The 21,211-nt window shown below is 50.6% G+C and overlaps 1 protein-coding gene across 1 annotated transcript in view; it reads right to left on the minus strand.

Annotated features, from left to right (window-relative positions):
- The window catches only part of AMOTL1 (angiomotin like 1), a 68,203-nt gene extending 50,582 nt beyond the window's left edge, over positions 1 to 17,621 (minus strand). The window contains exons 1-2 of the mRNA XM_088522371.1: positions 17,537 to 17,621; positions 15,367 to 15,417 (exon numbers count right to left, since the gene is read on the minus strand). Coding sequence (XP_088378497.1) covers positions 15,367 to 15,417; positions 17,537 to 17,621 — 136 coding nt within the window. The remainder of the gene's footprint in view (positions 1 to 15,366; positions 15,418 to 17,536) is intronic.
- Positions 17,622 to 21,211: the final 3,590 nt, after the last annotated feature.

The following is a 21,211-nucleotide window of genomic DNA, read 5'->3' on the forward strand; positions in this document are numbered from 1 at the left end:
AAGATGCGTTAGAAAGAGCCACAAACCACATCCAACATGACAGGAGCAAAGCTCAAGGCCAAAGGGATGTCACCCCCAGAAAACAGTCACCAAAAGCACCTCCAGCTCTACCCACAGCCGGAGACTCATTTTACCTCCAATTTGAAGACCAAACAGGTCAAGTGGGAAAAGGAACATGGCCTTGAAATTAGAATTGGCACTGATGATGTCCTGGCACTCGAGGTGTTAGAATGGAAGATGTAAAAAGCTGCAGAGCACTGGGAAGCAGAGCAGGGCTAGCAGTAGGAAAGCCTGCAAAGAGCTCCGGGAACTCCCTCCGCACTCATGTGGTGGGAACGTTACTTGTCCATGTGCAACAGCACAGACAACACACAAGCCAGACACTCACTTCCAAGCTGGCAAAAGATGACATCATCCCACACTTAGTACATTCGGGTGGATAAAATACCCCAGATACCCAGTTGAGGGCCATTTCACCAACAGATAATGCTACTTCAAAATCAGGCCTTTTCTCGTTTCCCCAAGTCAGGAGGCCTTCCCACACCCGCGACCCCGGCAGGGCTGTGTCAGGGAGGGCACATGGCCCAAAAATCACATCGACTTCTGCAGCTGACGCCAGGGCTTCCTGCCGCCAGCCGGGAATCCCCTCCCAGTCTTCACCACCACTGATGCTACTCCCAAAACGGGCGCTGCTCCGAGGAGCTGACTCAGTGGAGCCACATCCTCTGGTGGGACGGGACGGGAGGCCTGCGGCCATCCCACCCCTTCCTTCCCACTGCTCGGAGAGCCTTTGTGCTCCCCCGCCGGCCACCGCGGGGCCATAACCATGTGAGGCCATGACGGCTGCGTGGACATTGTGCCTTTGAGTGCCTCTGTGCTCCCCCGCCAGCCACCGCAGGGCCATAACCGTGCGGGGCTGCAATGGCCCAGCACGTGGGGCCCTTCATGAGCGGCGGTTCTGTAGCTGGGGAAACAGCAGAGCTGCCCCTGCCTCGTTTCTTCCTCCAACGCAGAGGAAGCGGAGAAGGGAGGCGCCGGGGAGAGCCGATGACGGACGCTTCCCCTGCTGCCGCCGATGCTCGGCCTGGCCCTGGGCAGGATGGCTGCGGCCCAGCCTGAGGGTCACCCACATCTCCCATAAGGAGAAAGGTTCCTGCTTCCTTCCTCCTGGGAAAGCCCTTCTGCCTGACCCAGAGGAGCCATGGGAAGAGGCGGCACATCTTCCACAACGTTTCCTTTGGGAAAGGCACCTGTGAGCACGGGAGTCGTCTCATCACCTCACATCAGAACGGGCTCAACTGCTGCAACACCTTCACACGGGATTTCTTGCTATTTCTTACAGCAAAGATCAGCTGAGAAAGCCATGGCCAGCAACATGCTTTGCTGTCCTGTTGCAGAAGAGCCCACCAAACGCAAATGTCCCCAAGTTTAAAGCATTTAGAGATGGAGGCCTAGAACATCACCACATACTTGCCAAGATGCATGGGTTAGACGTGTGTTTGTCTCAAATTCCTTCTACACTCAAATAGGTGACATCATCATCTTCAGAGATGGACCCTAGGGTCTGAGCCACCTCCTTGCACATCTGTCTTTGTCCATGCCCAGGATGAAAACTCTGCTAAGCTACGCACTGCACCCAGGCCCCGTGGAGAAGACGCAGTTTAGATTAAACCCACCTTCTAGCAAAGCTCATGCTGCAGTGGGATCATAGAATCATAGAATCATAGAATGCTTAGGGTTGGAAGGGACCTCTAGAGATCATCTAGTCCAACCCCCCTGCATACGCAGGGACACCTAAAGCACGTGGCACAGGACTGCATCCAAGCGGGTTTTGAAGATCTCCAGAGAAGGAGACTCCACAACCTCTCTGGGCAGCCTGTTCCAGTGCTCTGTCACCCTCACTGTTAAGAAATTTTTCCTTAAGTTCCTATGGAATTTTTGATGTTTCAGTTTCCGGCCATTTCCTCTAGTCCTATCAGTGGCCACCACTGAAAAGAGGCCAGCACCATCCTCTGCACTCCCTCCCTTGAGGTATTTATATACACTGATTAGATCCCCTCTCAGCCTTCTCTTCTCCAGGCTGAACAGGCCCAGCTCCCTCAGCCTCTCCTCATAGGGCAGATGTTCCAGGCCCCTGATCATCCTTGTAGCCCTGCGCTGGACTCTCTCCAGCAGCTCCACATCCCTCTTGTACTGTGGAGCCCAGAACTGGACACAGTACTCCAGATGCGGCCTCACCAGGGCTGAGTAGAGGGGCAGGATCACCTCCCTCGACCTGCTGGAGACGCTCTTCTTAATGCAAGATGTTGTTCTGCACAGAAAATGCTGCGAGTCTCTTTCTCCCATGTGACTTTAATCGGGCCAGCTGGATTTGCATTACATTCACCAAAAATATTATAAAATAACACTTTAAATTTGCTCGAAGCTAAAACCAGGGGATCTGTATTGAGTTAATGAAATGCCATGGTTTTATGGAAACCCACTGGTTCAATCAGTCAAAAACTGTCTACATAACTGTCCCAGCTCCCTTACAAATAATGCAAACACTTGCTAACTATGAACATGAAAAACACTTAGTTAGGGAGTCACTGGTGTATCCGACTTATCTGAATAACTATGGTAATGCAACACAGTACTGCATGCAATTTTAATCTGTTTACTGGGTCCCTCCGGGAGGGAATTTGCTCTTGTTGCTTTTTCCCTGTGCTATTCTCACTTCTTTTTTGTACAGTTCTGTGGGTGCCAGGTGTAACTGCCCGTGCTGAGCGTTGGGATGGAGCATCCTTCTCCCAGGGCACCGGGGGCTCTGCTGACAGCTGTGCATTTGCTGCTGCATCTGTCACACGCCCCAGCTGCTGATAGGTTTTCTGAGCGCACTTGTGAGCCTGAGCACAGTTTATTTTTGATTCTGAGGAATGTGCACGTGAAGGACTCATCGTAAAAAAAAAAAATCCTCAGTAATTGGAATGTACTTTTCCCACCGCAGCCACACACAGCCAAATCCTGCAGCCTGGCTGAAGAGGCAGGTCTGGCCACTGCCTGGCCCCACCTCAGCGGAGCAGCGCTCCCACTGCCATGGTTTTGGCTACAAAAATCAGCTCCTATTATTACACACTAAGGGGGCCATTTGAATAAATGAAGACACAAGAAGGAGGGAGATCCAACATTTGAATCCACAGGAACCCTAGATGTATCCAATACACGTTAGCAGTGTTTCCAGCTCCAGGCTGCACGGAAGAAGCCCATCCTGCAGCCGAGCCAGCCCGTTCACATGGGCTGCACATGGGCCGATGAGCGCAGGCAGCTCTGCGCGCTGGCACATGCCCCTGGCTATCCCACGTCACCTGAGGAATCACACGGAGACGGCTTCTACCACCCTAGTAAGTTAAGCAGGGCCTGGGCACGTTCTCTGCTAGCAGGATGCTGTTAAATTGCCACCATCCCTGGGAGGATTTTGGCCAGTGCCAATTATCGCTTACCTGGATCGGCTCTGGGATAGGGATAGTGTGGAAGTAGGTTTCAATGGAGCCAAGAGAGTTACTTGGCTACGAGTCAAGTTGCCATATATCTATTGCCTGTTACCCTGAGCTCTGCAGGACGCTTTCACATTTCTGGCCTAATTCAGTCCTTGCCAAATTCATCAGGTGCCACAGGCCCCACTGCTGCATCATTATCACTTCCCTCCTACCTTCCTGCTTGTTTGACAGTAATTTATCTGTTTTCTTCTAAGATAAGCATGCATTATGCCTTACAGAATGAGACGCATTAGCCCAAGGGCTTATTACACAGCAGCATAATTCATTTGAAGATTCATAACTATTTTAATGAATCATTTACTAAGATTAACGAAAACAAGCCAGCAAGGTCCAAGAGACAGCAGAGCAATTCTTTAATATTTCCTGTTTCCGATGCGATTTGGGAGCAGAGCCTGGCGGGCACCTCACTGCGGCAGCCCTCGAGGAGAGCCACATCTGCAGAGCAAGAGCAGCCCCCGCACACAGCAGATTTCTGCCCCAAAGCCAGTGCAGCATCTAGGCAGCCTGCCTGCAACACGTGCTTTCTTATAGTTAAATACATAGAGAAATAAATAAGGGAGCCAGGGCAACATGCTCTGCCAGCGCAGCCGTGTGTGCCGTGTGCCCCAGCTCCAGCTAAAAGCAAGTCCTTGTCCCAGGAGAAAGGCCTTCCCGCCGGGCCCGCGCTGCCCAAACGCTCCGAACGAGACCGAGGTGTTTCAAACAGCTTCCAAAGCAATCATTCGAAATTAAAAAATAAGTAAGCCGGCTTTACACTTTCCTATAAACTCCTCTGCGGTTTGCACAGGAGGTCCAAAAATGACAGCGCAAAAATGACATCGTTTCAAAGCCCACATCTGCCTTCCTGTCTCGCAGCCAAGCCAGAGAGGAATATAAATACCTTGTTCCACATTTAAAATATTTTCTCTCTCCTGTTGCTGCACAGAAATCTTGAGTCAACAAGAAAGGAAAATAATTGTTTAAGGGAAACAATGCGACGATGATCAAAGTGCTCCGAGTGCGGGGGGGCTGTCCTAGGGCTGGGCCACGAATTCCCAAGGGCAGAGCCATGAATCCCAGCCTCAGAAGCACCCCTGCTCTGGCCTCCAAAGCTGGCCTCCCATCCGCTGGCTTCATGGCCCATGGATCTGAGCAACAAAGATGATTAAGGGCCTGGAGCATCTATCGTATGAGAAAAGACTAAGCGAGCTGGGCCTGTTTAGCCTGGAGAAGAGAAGACTGAGAGGAGATCCGATCAACATGTACAAGTACCTGAGGGGAGAATGTAGGGAGGATGGGGCCAAACTCTTCTCAGCGGTGGCCAGTGACAGGACAAGGGGTAATGGATACAAGCTGAAACACAGGAAGTTCCATCTCCATGTGAGGAAGAACTTTCCTCTGAGGGTGACAGAGCCCTGGAACAGGCTGCCCAGGGAGGTTGTGGAGTCTCCTTCTGTGGAGATCTTCCAAACCCGCCTGGATGCCACCCTGTGCCCTGTGCTTTGGGTGTCCCTGCGGGAACAGGGGGGTTGGACTAGATGATCTCTATAGGCCGCTTCCAACCTTGACCATTCCATGTGATTCTGTCCAATCTGCAGAGAGGTTGTGTGCGGGAGGGATTGCTCTGCCCCAACCACACGGCTGCTCTCCCGAGGGGGAAGGGAAAGAGTTGAGTTTTCCTAGCCTGGGAGGGGGAAAAAAAGGAATCAACTCAAGTGCCTTTTTCCTTGGTTCAGCTCTCTAACCACTTGGTCAAAGTGGTTGCAAAGATGTCCCCACTTCCAGCACTGCCCCCAGTGGATGCTTTGGGAAGAGCAGTTCCCATGAGCACCTGTCGCCCGGGCTGTTATGACTTGGTCAGGATCCCTGCTCAGAAGGGGAGCGGACCGGGAGGCGCTCTTGGGTGACCACATTCCCGTAGCCTGGCTGGAGGCAGCTCCCCAGTCACCGGCAGGTTTGCGAGGTCCCCTCGGGGACGTCCCCTTCCCTCCTGCTCCACTCAGGCAGGGCAAGCAGCGGCCAAGCCCCTGAGCCCAGAAAACACTGAGAAATCACAGCCCAAAGCACCTCTGCGTGTTAGCACACCCAAACCTAAACGCGTATGAGGATGCTCAGCCCCCATCCACTTCTTCTTATCTACATTTCTCCTCAAAGCAACTAAGCGCAAAGCTCCAGACCAAGCAGCACAGCTTTCCAGTTCCTGCTTCATGGATACTGGGAAGAGTGGGGCCAACCCTATCTGCCCAGGGGTCCCCACGCTGCCACCCCCCGGAACGGCCGGGCACCCACGGCCACTGCCACCCACTCCAGCCTCTTCCAGCTGCTTTCCCAAAGCTTCCGAGCGCCTTCCCAGCCAACAGAGCAGCCGCAGGACCCAGGGGACACCAGCTTGGAGCTCCCACACAGGCGGTGGCGAGGGCTGCCCGCCGGGGGCGATGCTCCCCAACCAGTGATTTAAGTTCCCACTTTGATCCAAGTGCCAGTGGCCCGACTGTGCCTTACGTCAGTGTTGCTGTTCTGAGATAAAAAGTTAAGTGTTACACACAGTCGCACGCGGAAAGGGGAGAAAGTCCCTCTGAAAGAGTAAAACACAGAGGCTGACGCAGGGTTTGCACATCGGCGCAGCGCCTTGAACGCAGCTGCACCAGTTTGGCAGGACAGCTAAGAGACATTTTCATTAACTCTGATCACCAAGGCATAAAATAACCCTTTTCTTCTGAAAAAAACAAGAAATTCATGCCACAAATTCTCAGGGAAGGAGAATATTTTTTGATGTGGAAGAAAAAAATTATCTCCACTGGCTACAATGCATGGACAAGACATTTGCAAGCTTCAAACTGAAGCTATGATTGACTTTGCTGCACTTATTGCCTTTAAAAATTATCACATTACAGAAAAGCAATGGCATGATCAATGTCACTTGGATATTTAAGTCCTTCTATTAATTAAACAGAGGAGTGAAATAGGAGCTAACACTGCCAGGATGCTGTGGATCATTAAGTCAAGCTCCTCGTTATTTCAAGCAACTATACAACAAAACACCCCCTTTGAATACACTGCATTTTAAAAATCAGATTTTTTTTGCTTTTTGCCCCAATCCCCGCCTCAGAAGGCTATTTCAGGAGCTTGTCCCTCCGATACAGACAAACACTCTGCTGGTTTCCCGCTCGCTGTCGCTGCTCCGTGTCCCTGGGCGTCTTTGCCAGCCGTGTCCTTTAGGTTAAATAGCTTTCTCCCTGAGTCATTCCCACAAACTTGCGAGCATACAAAGGAGTCTGGGGTAAAGGCAGAACAAAAATAGTACAAAGACTGTACAGTACTTTTCGAGTAAAAATGCAAGCATTGAACTCATACATCTTCCTTCACATTTCTGGATTTTTCCCCCCTTTTTTTGACAGTGCCAACAAACCATGCACTAAGGATCCGCAGTGCTCCCTTTTATCAACGTTGAGAACTCCTTGCTGTGACCCTACCAAGCAGCACCTGTGCATTATTGCTAGCTGTAATATCACATCTAAAAGAAAAAAGGAATTAAATCACCCAGCTCTTCCGAAGGACACCATGGAAGCTCTGGCCAGATGTCACTGGGAGCTCCTGCTCCCGGATAGGGCCAGGAAGCCGGGATGGTGCTGCTAAGGCCCGTCCGGGCAGGGAAACCAAGTGAAAAGCAGGTGCCAAGTGCACACACTGGGAACCAACAAGCTGGCACGAATCTGGAAGGATTTCACTGATTTCTACAGGTTTATGCCCAGGTTACACGCCTGAAATTCAAAGCAGAATCTTATGAGGAAAAGTCACTTGCAGGGCAAAAAAAGCAATACACTTCCTAAACGCCTGACATTTCCAAAGAAAAAGTTCCCTAAGAAGCACACTCACTTGTGAAGAAAGATGATGCTGTTTTTTTTCTTACTATCTTCTTCTAGTATTTCTACTCTTTTCTATTTCTGCTCTGCACAGAAGGAAGGACAATCCATTTAAAAATCCAGGTCACAAATGGGAACCAGATTATATCTATCCCAAAGCTGCCAAAAAGAAATTGCTGTACGAGCCCCAAATCCTCCTGGGATGTTCCCAAATCCACAAAATATTCTCAAGCACTAAAGTTTCCACTGGGACCATGACATTAATAGCTGTGTGAGAACAGGAGTTTCAGCTGTTTTCCCCACGCTCTGCAGCCCAAGTTGGCCACAAAGAGCACAGCCTCTACCTGAGCACTGGAGCAGCGTGGTAAAAAAGGCCCTTTGGACCACGAACCTAACAAGTTTGTGGTGCTCCAGGTCAAGGAGCTCTTTCCTTCCCATCCCTCACATCCGGGGATGGCTCCTTGGTGCCGTGCACCAGCGGAAGCAGCACACTCCAAGGGGGATAAGCAAGAGGCTCCTTCAGGCTGGAGCGGTGGTGAAGCCTGAAATCTAAGAGCTTGTGGAAAGTGGGCTGGATTTGCCAGGCTGGCAGCTGGGAAATAAACATTTTTAAACGAGTAAATTTTGCTTGGAATCAACAGGATGGAATAAAGCTTTAAAACTCTTCCAGTCCTGGGATTTTTTACAGAGCCAAACGACGCTTTTGGCCAGTTTAGCACTGATTTGCTCTCAGGTACTACTGTAAAAAACTCCTGAAAACTGCAGGCCCCGCAGATCCCTCCTGCTTCCCAAGTGTCTGCTGCCAAACCAGCCCCTAGCCCAAGGCACTGCTCACCCATCCTTGGATCTGCTGCAGAGCCAACGGGGAGGCTGGAATCGCCAAGCTGGCAGGCAGGGCCTTCACGGGGATTTTCAGAATAAAAGCAATTCCCTTAACTTTGCGGTGAAGTCTCCTGCTGAGCAAGGAGCCCGGGAGCTCTCCTGGGTCAGGGGTGGGTTTGCTGCCGAGGACCCAGCACGGAGGTGCAGCGCGATGACGACTCGTCACCATCCCCTCCGGCGGCAGCGCACAGCAAACACAGGCTGTGCCCGCTGGAAATCCAGATGTTTTCCCTGCGCAGCGCTGGCAGCTCCCGAGGGGCATCACTTGGTTAGGTGGCACTGGCCTCACCAGCAGCTGCGCACTTTACCCCCAGAAAAATCCGAAACAGAAAATAAAGGGAAGCAAAAGGGGAGTGGGACACACTGGGGTGGAGGAAGAGAATGACAGAGATGCTTCCCATGGGGCGGGAGGAAGCAGGGGGCAAATCCCCCTCTGCATCCCGACGCGGGGCAGAGGCCTCGGGATCACGCGGCCCGATGCCGGAGAAGGGGAATGTGGGCCCGGGCGGGCGGCACCGCAGCCTCGGGGCACAGAGGAGGGCGCCCGTTTTCCGTTTGCTTTCCCGGTTCGGTAGCGCCTGCTCTCAGCGCTCAGGCATTTCCAGATAAGGTATTTATAGGAACTTTTCCAGACATTACAAACCACTAGATATCTACGTATACCTGTGCAGAGAAACCCTGCTGCCGGATAGCTGCATGCAGGGAAAATCAAGGGGATTCCTCGACATCAGGACCACCTCTCTCCCAGAAAAAGGAAAAAAAAAGGGAAATCACCCTAGCTCATTAGACACACATAAGGGTCTTGCAATTGCCTTAGCAGAGACGAAGTCCCAGCCTTGGTCTTCTGCTAAGGTTTGACAGGAATCGGGTGTCTAGCAGAAAACCACAGAGCTACTCGTTACTGCTGGGACTTTCAGACAGCACCAAGAAAAAGAAAATAAATCCTCTTTCCATCAGAGAAGGGGAAAGTCCGAGCAGCAACATCCCTGTGCTTAAAAGCACAAATCACCAAAACCGGCAGGGAGGACTCGGAGGGCAAGTTAAAAACCCCGCACGTCCCTTTTTGCCTCCCCTTCCCGTGCGTTTCTCCCCCGAGGGCGAGTTCCCGTTTGCCCTCGCTCCGGCCGGACTGCACGGGGAACACGGGGAAGCCCCGCGGCCGCCCCCCGCAACCCCGGAGGGCAAACGCGGCCCCTCGGGGCAGCGCCGGCCGCGGGGGCCGCGGCGCCCGGGCTGGGATCCGCGTGGAAACACCCGCGGCTGCGGGTGCCGCGGGGCCGCGCCGCGAACGCCCCCGCGCGTCCCGGCCCGCGCAGACCGCGCGCGGGGCGCTGCCCTCGCCAGCCCCGCAGCACGGTGCAAGTCTCGGGGCTCGCCCCACCTGGGGACACCAGCAGCGCCCCTCGGCTTCGACGCTGGAGGCGACGGCAGCCCCAAAGAGCAACGAGCGCCAGCGCGGGCGGCGCCGCGGCCCGGAGCGGGCCGTGAACCTGTGACCCTGCCGGGAAAGGGACGGAGCCCGCGGGGGCTGCGGGGCAGCGGGCGCGGCTACGTGCGCGCGGGGACGGAGGGGGCGCGCGCGGCCGCGCACAGCAATGCCCACCCATGCGGAGCCCCGCGCGCGCTGCCGCGCACGCACTGACAGGCGCCCGCCCCGCCACGCGTGGGCACTGACACACGCGCACACGCGCACACGCACACGCGGGGACACGCACCCGCGCGCGCCCCGCGCACCCCGCGCGCGCCCGTTACCTGCGGCCCCGGCCCCGCGCGCCGCGGCCCCCGGCAGCAGCGCGGCCATCGGCGCCCGCGCCCGCCCGCCCCAGGCGCGCGCCGCCGCGGGGGCGGGGCCTCCTCTGGGGCGGGGCCTCCGCGAGGGCGGGTCCATGCGCGGCCCCGCCCCCTCCCCTCCCCCCGAGCCACCCTGTGGGGGCCCGGGCTGCGTTCGGTGACAAGTGCGATAAAAACCCGGGTCTCGCCCTGGAGACGGGAGTAGGGCCAGGATTTACACCCGGGCAGAGGAAGGGAGATGGCGCTGCTGCGGCTGTCCGTGGGGACACGCGGTCTCGGCACGCGTTTTAGCCTCATCTAGGGAAAAAGTACAGGTGCGAGCTTAGGGTGCTGGTCTTGGACAAGAGAGAAATACTCAGTTCCCCCGTTGCCCACAGATGCCCTGAGTATCTGGAAACGAGTCATCTGGGCCCAAATTAAACGCTTTTAATGCCTAATTCCTCTGTGAAACCAAGGGGAATCCTCACAGCCCAGATAGACACTCAGTGTCCCAGAGTGACCAGCCCCCAGTTCCCAGGATTGCATGGTTGCCCTCTCCTCCTTCCCCCGGGGGTAAACGTTGCTTTGCTGTTCCTCCCAGATCCCGCAGAACCGTATCTACACATCTGCTTTTCCCATTTTCCAAAGAGCTCTCATTTTCCTCCAGGAGCCTGACCTGCTCAGTTTCTGGCAGAAGGCTCCTCGGCAGAGCACTCGCTGCCTGGATTTGCTCCAGCACCAGATGAGGTCAGGACAACAAAGAAGAAGAAACAGCTGGATGGCTACTAAGCAGTGGGAACAAACAGGGCAGGGACTAGGCTGTGCTTTTTCCTTCCCGTTTTGTTTATCCAATGGGATTTCCCAGGCAGATTTCCCCCCAGCACGCAGTATCGCAAAGCACCTTCGCGCAATCGCGACAGTTGTCCCTAGGCTCCTCTATCAGGCTGAGCACAGCCCTGGAACTGGCATAAATAGCAGAAAACCTAGAAAACCTCAGGAAATGGGAAGCGCAGGGCCTAACAGTTTCCACAGATAAACTGCATCTCCCCCATGCGCACTTTGATCTTGGCTTTGGTGGGTTTCTTGTGTCTTTTTGTTTTTCCATCTCGGCACATTCTGATGAGTCTGTCCCAGGCAGTCGATAACAGCTGTGACACGGAGGCCTGGGAAGGGAGGCCCACATTTTTCAGTCTTCCTTCTTATTCCTGATATTCAGCTAGATCATCTGAAAGCAGCAAATGGGGGAAAAATCCAGTGAGGAAGAAAGGAGGTGGCAAAGAGGGGAGAGGAGAGAGAATGGAAGACAGAGAGCGGAGGAAGGGAAGCGCGAGAGTGTGTGAACAAGAAAGAAGGCAGAGCAGCAGTGTGCACATGTTCCCCTGCTCAAGAGAGTTTTTCTCCCCCTGATCTCACTTTCTCCAAGGCCAGAAATTCCACCTCCGGCCTTGCCAAGGAGACAATGCAACATTCCTCTGCTGGGCCACAAAGCAAGTGTGAAATGTTCTGTTTTAATCATTTACAGAACAAAAGGAACACAACAGTCACAGGCTGATTCATATCTGCTGAAATCCAGCAGCCAAGCTATGGAAGAGGAGAGACAGATGAGGAAAGGAAAGGGAGTTTTTCTTTCTTTCTCTCATTTATTTATTTTTATGGTTAATCACTATAGGACTAAGGAAATACAAGAAGGACCACACTGGGTTATAGCAAAGTTTAAGAAGCCCATGTGGCCTCTCTCTGGCGTGGCCACTAGCTGCAGAAAAAAAAAAATGTATATATATAAAGAACAGAGCAAATGCAAACACTGTTTGTGCTTGTACACGATCCCATTTTCCAGGACTTCCTCCACCGCAGGAACTGCCTGAGCCAGAGGCCGTACCTGCATCATCATGTTTGATAGCCCTTCATAGGCCTTTTCTTCCATAATGTTTTCTAATCATTTTCTCAGTCCATTCATACTTTTGGCAGCCTGGACATCCTGTGGCAATGAGTTGCACAATGTAGTCATGTACAGTGCAAAGACACTTCCTGTGGGCTGCCGTAAGCCTTTCCTTATTTACTTCTGTGTCATTCATGATTCCCGTCCCTCCACTATATCCTCCTTCAAACATCTCTTTTTCCACCCCAGTTTTAGTTTACCAAGTGGCTCCTTTCATGGCAGATGTTCTATCCCCGGGCCTCCTTTGCCACCCATGGCCACCACTTCTCCAGGCTGAGTCCAGAAAGGCACTCAGTGCTCCAGGTGCAGGTGAGCCAGAGACTGATTTATACAGTGACAGATTATGGAGAGGTCTCCAAAGCTTGGACATGGCAAGCAGAGCCCCAGGCTTTAAGATGAGGAAAGGAGGAAGCGCCAGGAAGTGATTTTCCAATCATTTTTAAATTCCATTCGTGGAAACCCAAGAAGAGTCAAAGGGTTTGCAAACATCTAGAAAAGAAGGCTATGACTAATAGCCAGTGCAGACTCAGCAGGAGCAGAACTTGTCAGACTAATATATTGTGCTCTGACAAGGTAATAAACTTTGTGGATGAGGGAGAAGCTGCAGATGTCATATATGTTGACATATATGTAAGGCTTTTGATACTCTGTCATATGGTATTATCATTATTAGCAAGGGAGAGAAACCTGGACTAAAATTAAGCATTGATAGATGACTGGCCAAAACTCTTCTCAGTGACTACTTACTAATGGCATGAGGCTATGCAAAAACCCTCTCCCAAATCTGGTACTAATCATGAGTGACTCAAAATCCAAGCATGGCTTTTTACATCTGCAGTTGACACCAGGCTGAGATAAGCTGCTGGAAAGCTGAAAGCAAGATTAGAATTCAAGACAGATTGAACCAGTAGGGAATACATATATATATATATATATATATATATACATATATATATAAAGATGCAGTTCAGTGGTCTGCAGCTGGGTGACAATAACCAGCTGCACACAGAGAACAAGAACTACCAGGTAAATGTTCCGAGTTGCCCGCTGCAGCTCAGCTACACATGGGCAGCGTGAGGAGCACAGACAGTGCAGGGGGAGAGCACAACTGCTCAGCTGTCGCTCTGACCCATGTGCACGGTTTGCCCAAATCTCCTGCTATGTGAAGACGGCTGGAACACTCTTCCCGGTTCAAGAAAAAGGCAAAATATTTACAAATACAATAGAGAAAGGAAAACCACTGAAAAATACAGAAAAGATATCACACAAGAAAAAGAATTTGAGTTGTTTAATGTAGAAAAGGACTTAGGTGAGGCAGAGCAACCTTCAAAACCAAAAAAACTCAGTGAAACATGAAGAGGAAAGGAGCAAACTCTTCCATGTATCTGCTTTCCACAGCATAACAAGTAATTGGCTTAAATTACAGAGATTTAGTTAGATATCAAGAAAAGCCTCCTGGTATTTGGAGCAGTGAAGCGCTGGAATAGATTTCCTGGGAAGGTTGCTACAAGTTTTGAGGACACTTCAACCTGTGGAATGATGACTGCGAGCGAGTAGCAGCAGTTAATGTTGCCTTTGGTCAGAAGGAAGGGTTAGCTGGCCCTTCCACGGCCCTCCACAGCCTACTTTGCTGTGATTTTAAGGATAATGATGCGTTGTTACAATATTGAGATATTGATGTTTAGTTGCACAGTGTTATTGTTATAATGACGCTTTGTTCTCTGCTCCTTTGATAATAATTCCTGCCATTCAGATAGCCTGTTTGATCCGAGTGGAGCTCTGTGCTGATGTTTGCAGGGCCTGCTCACACCATCACTGTAATACAGCACAAATCCGAGCTGCTACAGGGATGGTCTTGTCCTCTCTCCCTCCTACCACCTCCCTAGCCTGGCACTGGAGCTAATGCAGCTGTGCATGACTCAGGACAGGAGACTGATCCAGCTGAAAATTAACCAGCCGGGAGGGACACAGAAAAAAAGACCAGTTTTCCATTACTTGTTCTGCTATCTGACATCCTTTGTCTGCCTTGTCTACCTTGGATGGAGAATCACATCTTGTGCAGTGTTTGGAAGGCAGAGTGGAAATGTGAGGTGATACGGGCACTACTTTGAATAATCTTTTCCAGACTGAGGGATATCTAATATTCCCAAGCAGAGGCAAGCAATGTCCATGGAGCTCGTGCTTCCCCTCAGCTGGGAGCAGGCGCCCCGGTGAGGTGACAAACGATGGAGCACAACAACCCCCAGGATGAAATGGGTCACACTGGACTGCACAGATTGTTCCCCCATCAACCTGGAGATGATGCCAGGATGCAGGTTGCCCCGTGTCACTGTCCTGGTCAGCCAAGAACAGCAGAGTAGAGCCCTGTCCCTTGACTAGGAGTCACCAAGAAGCCAGAAGTGAGCCTTGTTTTACAGATTAAAAAGATCTGGCTATCTCATGGTGCATTTCTTTCCATCTCAGCTAAACCCAGTGAAGTCTTGTCATCTGCGAGGGGGAGCCCTTTGCCAAGAGCAGAACAAGGGCAGCCTCAGAAGTTCTGGGCTGAGAGTGGTTAGGAGAAATGGGCACAAGTTGCTGGGGGAACACGTAGGTCAAGGGAGCTGAGGAGCTGAGAAAGTGCAAGAAGAAAAGGAGCTGCTGGAAGCTGTATCCAAGCAAATGTATTTTAAAGCAACTTGCCCTGTTTTAAATAAGACAGGTGATGAATGAGGCAGCCAAAGGAAGGCTGTTGTCTTTATTCCTACTCCCTATTAGACACTTCTCTAGTCCAAGGCATGTCAGAGCAGTCTCTCTCCTGACGCTAAGCGGAGAGAGTTCACGAGAACTCCTTTAAATCAGGGCCAGTTGTATAAGGCTTCTCAGCAAGGGTAGCTACATGCTCAACCCCCGCTTCCAGACCCAGGGAGGGATGATACAATTTACAGTGTCCACACTGGGTGTCTTAGTCTTTTCTCATCTTACACCCAGTAAGATCAGTACTTTTTGTACTCCCACTTTTTTGTGGGAGTTCTGTCTCCCAGAAAAAAAAAAAGCCCACCTCATTGTGTCCCAAGGTATAAGAAAGTCACAACATTTCCAGTGCTGGCTACGGGTGAAACTCAGACCCCACTCCCAGAAAGCAGCGTGTCTAAGCACTCTGCACCAGCAGGGTGCTGCAGAAAGACTCTGCACAGAGCTGAAGCAGAAGATATGAAACACATCCAGCATCAAGCTGTGCCCGTCCCTCTGATCTCCGGTGCTCGAAAGCCCCACAGAAGGCAGGCGTTCATAATGACACATTTATGCCACAGAAAGCATTCAGTGGCTGCCCTATTTTTTAAATAAGTCACCTCCTAATTACACTATTGGATGCAGAAGGAAAAAAAGTAGGAAAATGTATTCCACATGGACTTACCCAGTTGATCCAGAGCAAACAGGGCTGGTGCACCTTCAGAAAGCTCATTCTCTAAGGGAAGAAGAAAAAAATGCTCAGAAGGTCAGCCCAAGTGATAGGGTAGAGAGTTGGAGTGAAAAAAGCTGTTTTAATCACAATGCAGATAAGCCCCTGCTCAGCTTGCTTCCAACTCATCCCTGTAGGGTTTCTACTGGGGAGAGGGGGTGGAAATCCAGCTGGAAATCTGGAAATCCATTCTTTTAGCAGAAAACTTGGAGTCAGTTCAAGATGGGAGCATGGCAGCATGAGCCATATTATCAAGAGCCACTTCTGCCCATTGCAGGGCACTGAGGCTGCACACACGGAGCACCAGCCTGGCTCTCCTTGGGGATGCCCAGCTCTCCATGGGGATGCCCTGCTCTCCATGGGGATGCCCAGCTCTCCAGCCATGCCCTCTGCTCCCTCTCCAGAGCTGGCTGGTGGTGGGATTGGAGCCAGCATGTGAGTCCACGGGTGCTGCAAGCTCTCCCGCTCCTCCCAGGGTTATTTTTTGCTGTCAGCAGTGAGGGTATTTTTGAGATGGCCAGGTGTAACTCTGCTTTACTGTCACGGTTTTAGGAAATGAGCAAGGAAAAGGTTGAAATTTGGATCAGTGAATCACAGGGACTCTTCCCTCCCCTGACGGGACCACCTTTCCAGCTTGCTGCAATCTCCTCTCTGTCTAATGGCAGCAGGGCACAACCAGGGGAGGTTTAACTAGCTGAGAGGAGGGAAAACGGCCCCGCTAGGACATCTGGGGAGCTGAGCAACCCCTTGAGTCCTCTGACAACACTCAGTATTACCGGACTCTGTAAGTCAGTGGCAGGTTGGAGCACAGGATCTGGAAGCTCCTGAGCACCTCCTGACAGCTCATGCAGCCTTCCTCCCTGCAGGTTCCCAAGACCCAACAGGACCCAGCCCTGAACATGTGGCCATGTTTAACAGTTTGGGACTTTTGCAAACTCTTAGTAGCAGTGACTTTGCCCTCCTCTGCTTTATAGACCCAGGCAAAGTGGGACCCTGAACCTGACAGAAATTTGGCCTCTTCAGCTATGAAAGCAACACAGACCAAGTGTTAAAAAGCGAAGAGAAGCAGAAGTTGTCAGAAGGGGCATAAAGCAAGGACTGCAGGAGGTCGTCCCATGGTAATCCCTTATTTTCCTATGAAATTCATCCCTTGGGGCAGGCAGCATGGGTTAGCAGCGCCTGGTCAGCTCCCAAGCTGTGAAAAGTGCCTAAATGCTCCTGATTTAAGGACAAGAGCAACTCGGTGTTTCAAGGATGCCACCCAGTGGTGCTCATCTGAAGAGACTGAACTCAGGGCTGCTCTACAGGAGTATGAACTTCCTTGTCTAGCTCAGCTTGCATGGAAAGGGAGGCGATGCCACATCTCACACAATCCCCTTCATCCTTTTCCAGGCATCTGCGGGGCTACCAGCAGGACATGATGGAAAACAGATGGAGAAAAGCGAAGCATCTTACCAAAGCAAAATGTTTTAGTTCCCAAGGTGCTGTCACCTGGAAGGCTGCAGTTTTATTTTGTTTTTAAGCTGGGCCACAGCACGAGCAAGCCAAACAAGGCATTTTTGCAGAGGGACAGGCAACCTTGTGTCCCGGCTTGTGGGACACATCGCACATGACGAGGGAGAGCTGAGCCTGAGCACATGCAGCTGCTTTTGCAAAACGTGCTAATGAGGAATAAAAGCAAATTACAAAAGCTGTCTCAAAAGTGTTCGCAACCAACAGACAAAATAAATCTGTTGTGTTCCCCCATGGTATCAGCCCTTAGCTCTTCTCTGAGGTTGGTTGGCAATTTCTGGATAGCAATGAACCCTGGCCTTGGAAAACTTGTATCATAGTATGGTAGGCTGAAACCTTGAATGGGTCCATCCAGACACCTTAAGAAGGCACAGCCCAAGGTCCTCTGCTCACCACCAAGACAGAGTGGCTCTTAGGAGACATCCTAAGTTCACTAATACAAGTATGACTAAAGCGAGAAGGGGATCTCTTGCCAGCTCTCCCCCTTGCTCCTCCCTGAATGTAGCCCAATACAACCCCTAGGACTACAGCAAGCACCGTGAATGGCAACAGCACGCTGGGCGAGCACCCACATGTTCATTGGGTTGATTAAAACTGCACAGTTATATCCTACCTCCTTTCACACTGGCAAAGGGATGGATCCCACCATGAGACAACCAGTTGGTTTCATCCAGCTTCCAGTTTTCACCAAGGTCCATCTTTGATCTGCAGCATCAAAGATCTGCTCGCATTGCCTCCTGCCGCTCTCTCTGAGGAATAACCAGAACATACTCTGAGTGGCTGTTGTTGCCTGCTGCATTGCCAGCTGCTGAGAAGCTCCTCTCAGCACAGGAAAATGTTGATATTTTAGGAAAACAAGAAAACAGAAATATCTGCAAAAAGACCACATGAATCACAGGGGAATATTGGACCCCTTGCCTCTGCCAAGCCTCGACTTATTATGTTGAGAAGCACGCGTGCTGCAGCAGAGGGCTGTCAAGCCTCGGGCTTTCTTCAATTTCTATAGTCAATCTGATGAATGCTTAGAAATTCCTAATCCCTTTTACACTATTTGCGAGGCCAGGGCTTTATTTTCGACCAAGGTAGGGTGCCTATGAGGGCTTTGTTTCAGTCGTACTCTGTGTATACGCTCAACTAGAGCGCGCTTTGCTTTACCCTTTGCCAAGGCAAAGCTGGTCATTTAAGTCACGAGCAGCAGCACTTATAAGCACAGAGGCAATAATGTCTCAAGAGTAACAGTGATAAAGATGTAAAAGAGAGTACAGGGTAAAGATGTAAAAGAGAATATGGGCTGCCTGCCACTCTGGAACTGCACGCCCTCAGGCCAGGCCTGGCACAGGTAGGCTATACTCAGCCTCTGATTGCCATAAAAGAGTTTTTTTAATGAGAAATGAGAGCCAGCTGCATGCAGAAAAAAAAAATGAGAGATGCAGTGAAACCACTGAGTGGCTACCCGGTGTTCCTAACCTCAGAAAACCACTTTCCACTGTAGTAATTGAATTATTCACTGCCTATCAGCCATTCCGTATTGCCTACAGGCTTGCTACAGCTGAGGTCCATGGAGATATGTGAAGGCAAAGGTTTACATTTTCCCTCCTTAACCCCTTGGACCAAAGCTTTGCTGGTGGGGTAGACACATAGCAGAGTATTTCATCCCTTCCCTTCTCTGTAAAGCAGGATCACATAGGACTGGGAAGGACTGGAGCCCAGTAAAGAGACCACGATGCTTACACACAATCCTTCTTGAGTCAATAACTGCTAGTTTCTCAAGGAACAACAACAACAAAAAAATCAATTATTGCTGATTTTAATTCCCTCTGCAGTAAGATGCTGAAGAGGAGATAGCTTGTCCTGAGGCAAGTTATCTTGAGAAAGTGTCTGAGGCAAACTCAGATCACAAATGGCACCAATGGAGCTGACTTCTTGGTGGAGTGAATCCCAGACCTGGCCACACTGTGTGGGGGGATTTATTGAGGTGAAGCCCTACCCAGAGCTAAGGGCACTGCCCGATCATCATCACCATCACAGAACAAAACCTGCATGTGGGACGGTAGGAGCTTTGTGGTATCAGCAAGGCGGCTCATGAGCAGACACATTTCCTACAGGTCTGTGGCCCATGGTCCCAGATAGCACTTTCTGCGGATCTCTCTTCTCCTTCTCCTCATATCCCATAGCTTTTCTCCTGGGCAGACAGGCGATGGCCTGTGCTGTGGAAATGTGCCAGTAGCTTAGGTGGCTGCTTCATTCTTCACACTCGCACAGGTATCAGAGCTTTCTGTGGTGGGTGTGCACTAATTTTGGCCTTTCATTTCTATCAACTTACTGATTGCCATTATACTTGTTGGAATTTAACGCTGCCAGGACCTTGAATTCAAAAGGCTTCTGGGAGACATGGGCAGATAAAGATGGAGGGACACAGAAAGAGGCAAAATTATCTCAACAGCATAATTTCCTTAGAACATCAAGCTGAGAAATAGACAGACAGGCCCTGTCTGCTGCTCTGCTGGTGCATTCCATTCATGGGGAAACCCTGGGCATCCTTGGGCACTGTCAGAGCACAGAGGCTGCAGGAACAGGCTGGACCAGCACAGAGGGGCCAAGTGAACGCGTTGCGCCTGCGACCAGAGCGCGGCCAAGACTGCTCAGCCCGTGTGCGCTGCTCAGCGGCAGCCTGTACCTCGGCTTTCCTGGCTCCACAGACAACGGGAGAGGTCTGTTCATCTATTCCTTGCTTAAGAGCTCAGTTAACCAGAATTTAATGCTTATGCATGTGCATGTGTACCAACTCTACCTGCATCCAGGTAGTGCAGCTGAGCAGCAGATAGAATAGGTCACTGCAGGTGCAGATGGTGCAGCTGATTGCCTTTGGTGCAGTAATTCACTGAGGTGCAATTAAGAGATACTGAGACTTTAAGCAAATTTGTTTTGAGCATGGAATGGTTTTAGCTGAAAGAGAAGAAAAAATAATCTGAGAAAAGCTGCAAGGCTCCGTTGTGACATTTCCAAAAGGAAACATTGTCTGTTGTTCTTTCAAATGACATCTTTGGTTTGAAATTGACCTAGTTTTCTTTTTCTCTCCTTTTTTTTTTAGATATAAAAAGCACTAAAAAATCCCAAAACAGAATGTCTTGTGCAATGATTACGAAAAAAAATAAAGAATCTAATAAAAGGAAAGGAAAGGAAAGGAAAAGAAAGGAAAGGAAAGGAAAGGAAAGGAAAGGAAAGGAAAGGAAAGGAAAATGGAAAACACTCTCCTTTACAGGTAGACCCAAAACAAAAAGTATTTTCAATTTTTGAGCTCAGTCACTAAAATGAAAAAACTATTATTTGTAGAGCTCCATTACTGAAAGGCATCTAGCAAATGCATTCTGGTGGCAATTTATTCTTTCCACCTTCCAAGAGAGAAGTTTGCCTGTGACTTCAATAAAAGTATAAGGGAAAAAAAAATGAAAGGGCAATTTATCAAGACAGCATAAAAGATAAAATGGCTTTTCCATATTCACTCATTTCTCTAAAAGAAGAAAAAAGCAAACTGCTGAACCCCAGCTCTTTGTCCTCTGCCCGCCTCTGCTCAGAAGCATAAACATGGAATCGGACAGACATGAATCCCGAGTGCCCATCACACAGAAAGTTAATGTAAATGTAAAACTGCTGGTTTTACCGATGCATGAGATGCAGGCAGCATGGAAAAAAGAAAAGCCGAAATTTGTTAGGGCCAATTACCCTACTGAGAAATGACTAAAAGATCGTAAATCCCATTCATGGCTATAGTTCATGTGCGCCCATCCCTCTGTGAAGAATATAAGCATTAGGTGGTGCAGGACTACAGGCACAGAGGGCTGGATTACATATTTCTCTAAAAGAAGGCCTGGAAATGGTAGGAAAAGGGATCAGGCTGTGGAAATGACAGGCAGATACCAGAGGACACTAGTTGGAATGAATGTTTCTGCAAACAATTCTGCTAAAAACAGAGTTGAAGACAGAGGTGCTGCCCACTTCACCCTGGTGCTGTGATACCTGGCCCTCCAAGAAGGTCTGCCCGCTCCTTTAGGGACAGTCAGCAGGAGGACCAAGGGGACAGAGCAGCTCCGGTGGCGAGCACTGCTACACTGCTACTACTGCACTACTATGCCTGCTGTGCCCACGCGGGTGGAAAGCCTGGAGCCCCCTTCCTTACAACCACGCAGAGCCTCACATCAGCCAACTCAAATAATTTCATCCAGTCTCTCCTTTGTTTAGGAGCCCCGTTTTGCTTTTCCAAGCCCTTCCTCACACACGCGGTGATGCC

This window comes from Tinamus guttatus, unplaced genomic scaffold (assembly GCF_059628265.1).
Source record: "Tinamus guttatus ecotype Peru unplaced genomic scaffold, ASM5962826v1 Tinamus_guttatus_pri_ptg000150l, whole genome shotgun sequence".
In the NCBI taxonomy this organism is placed as follows: domain Eukaryota; kingdom Metazoa; phylum Chordata; class Aves; order Tinamiformes; family Tinamidae; genus Tinamus; species Tinamus guttatus.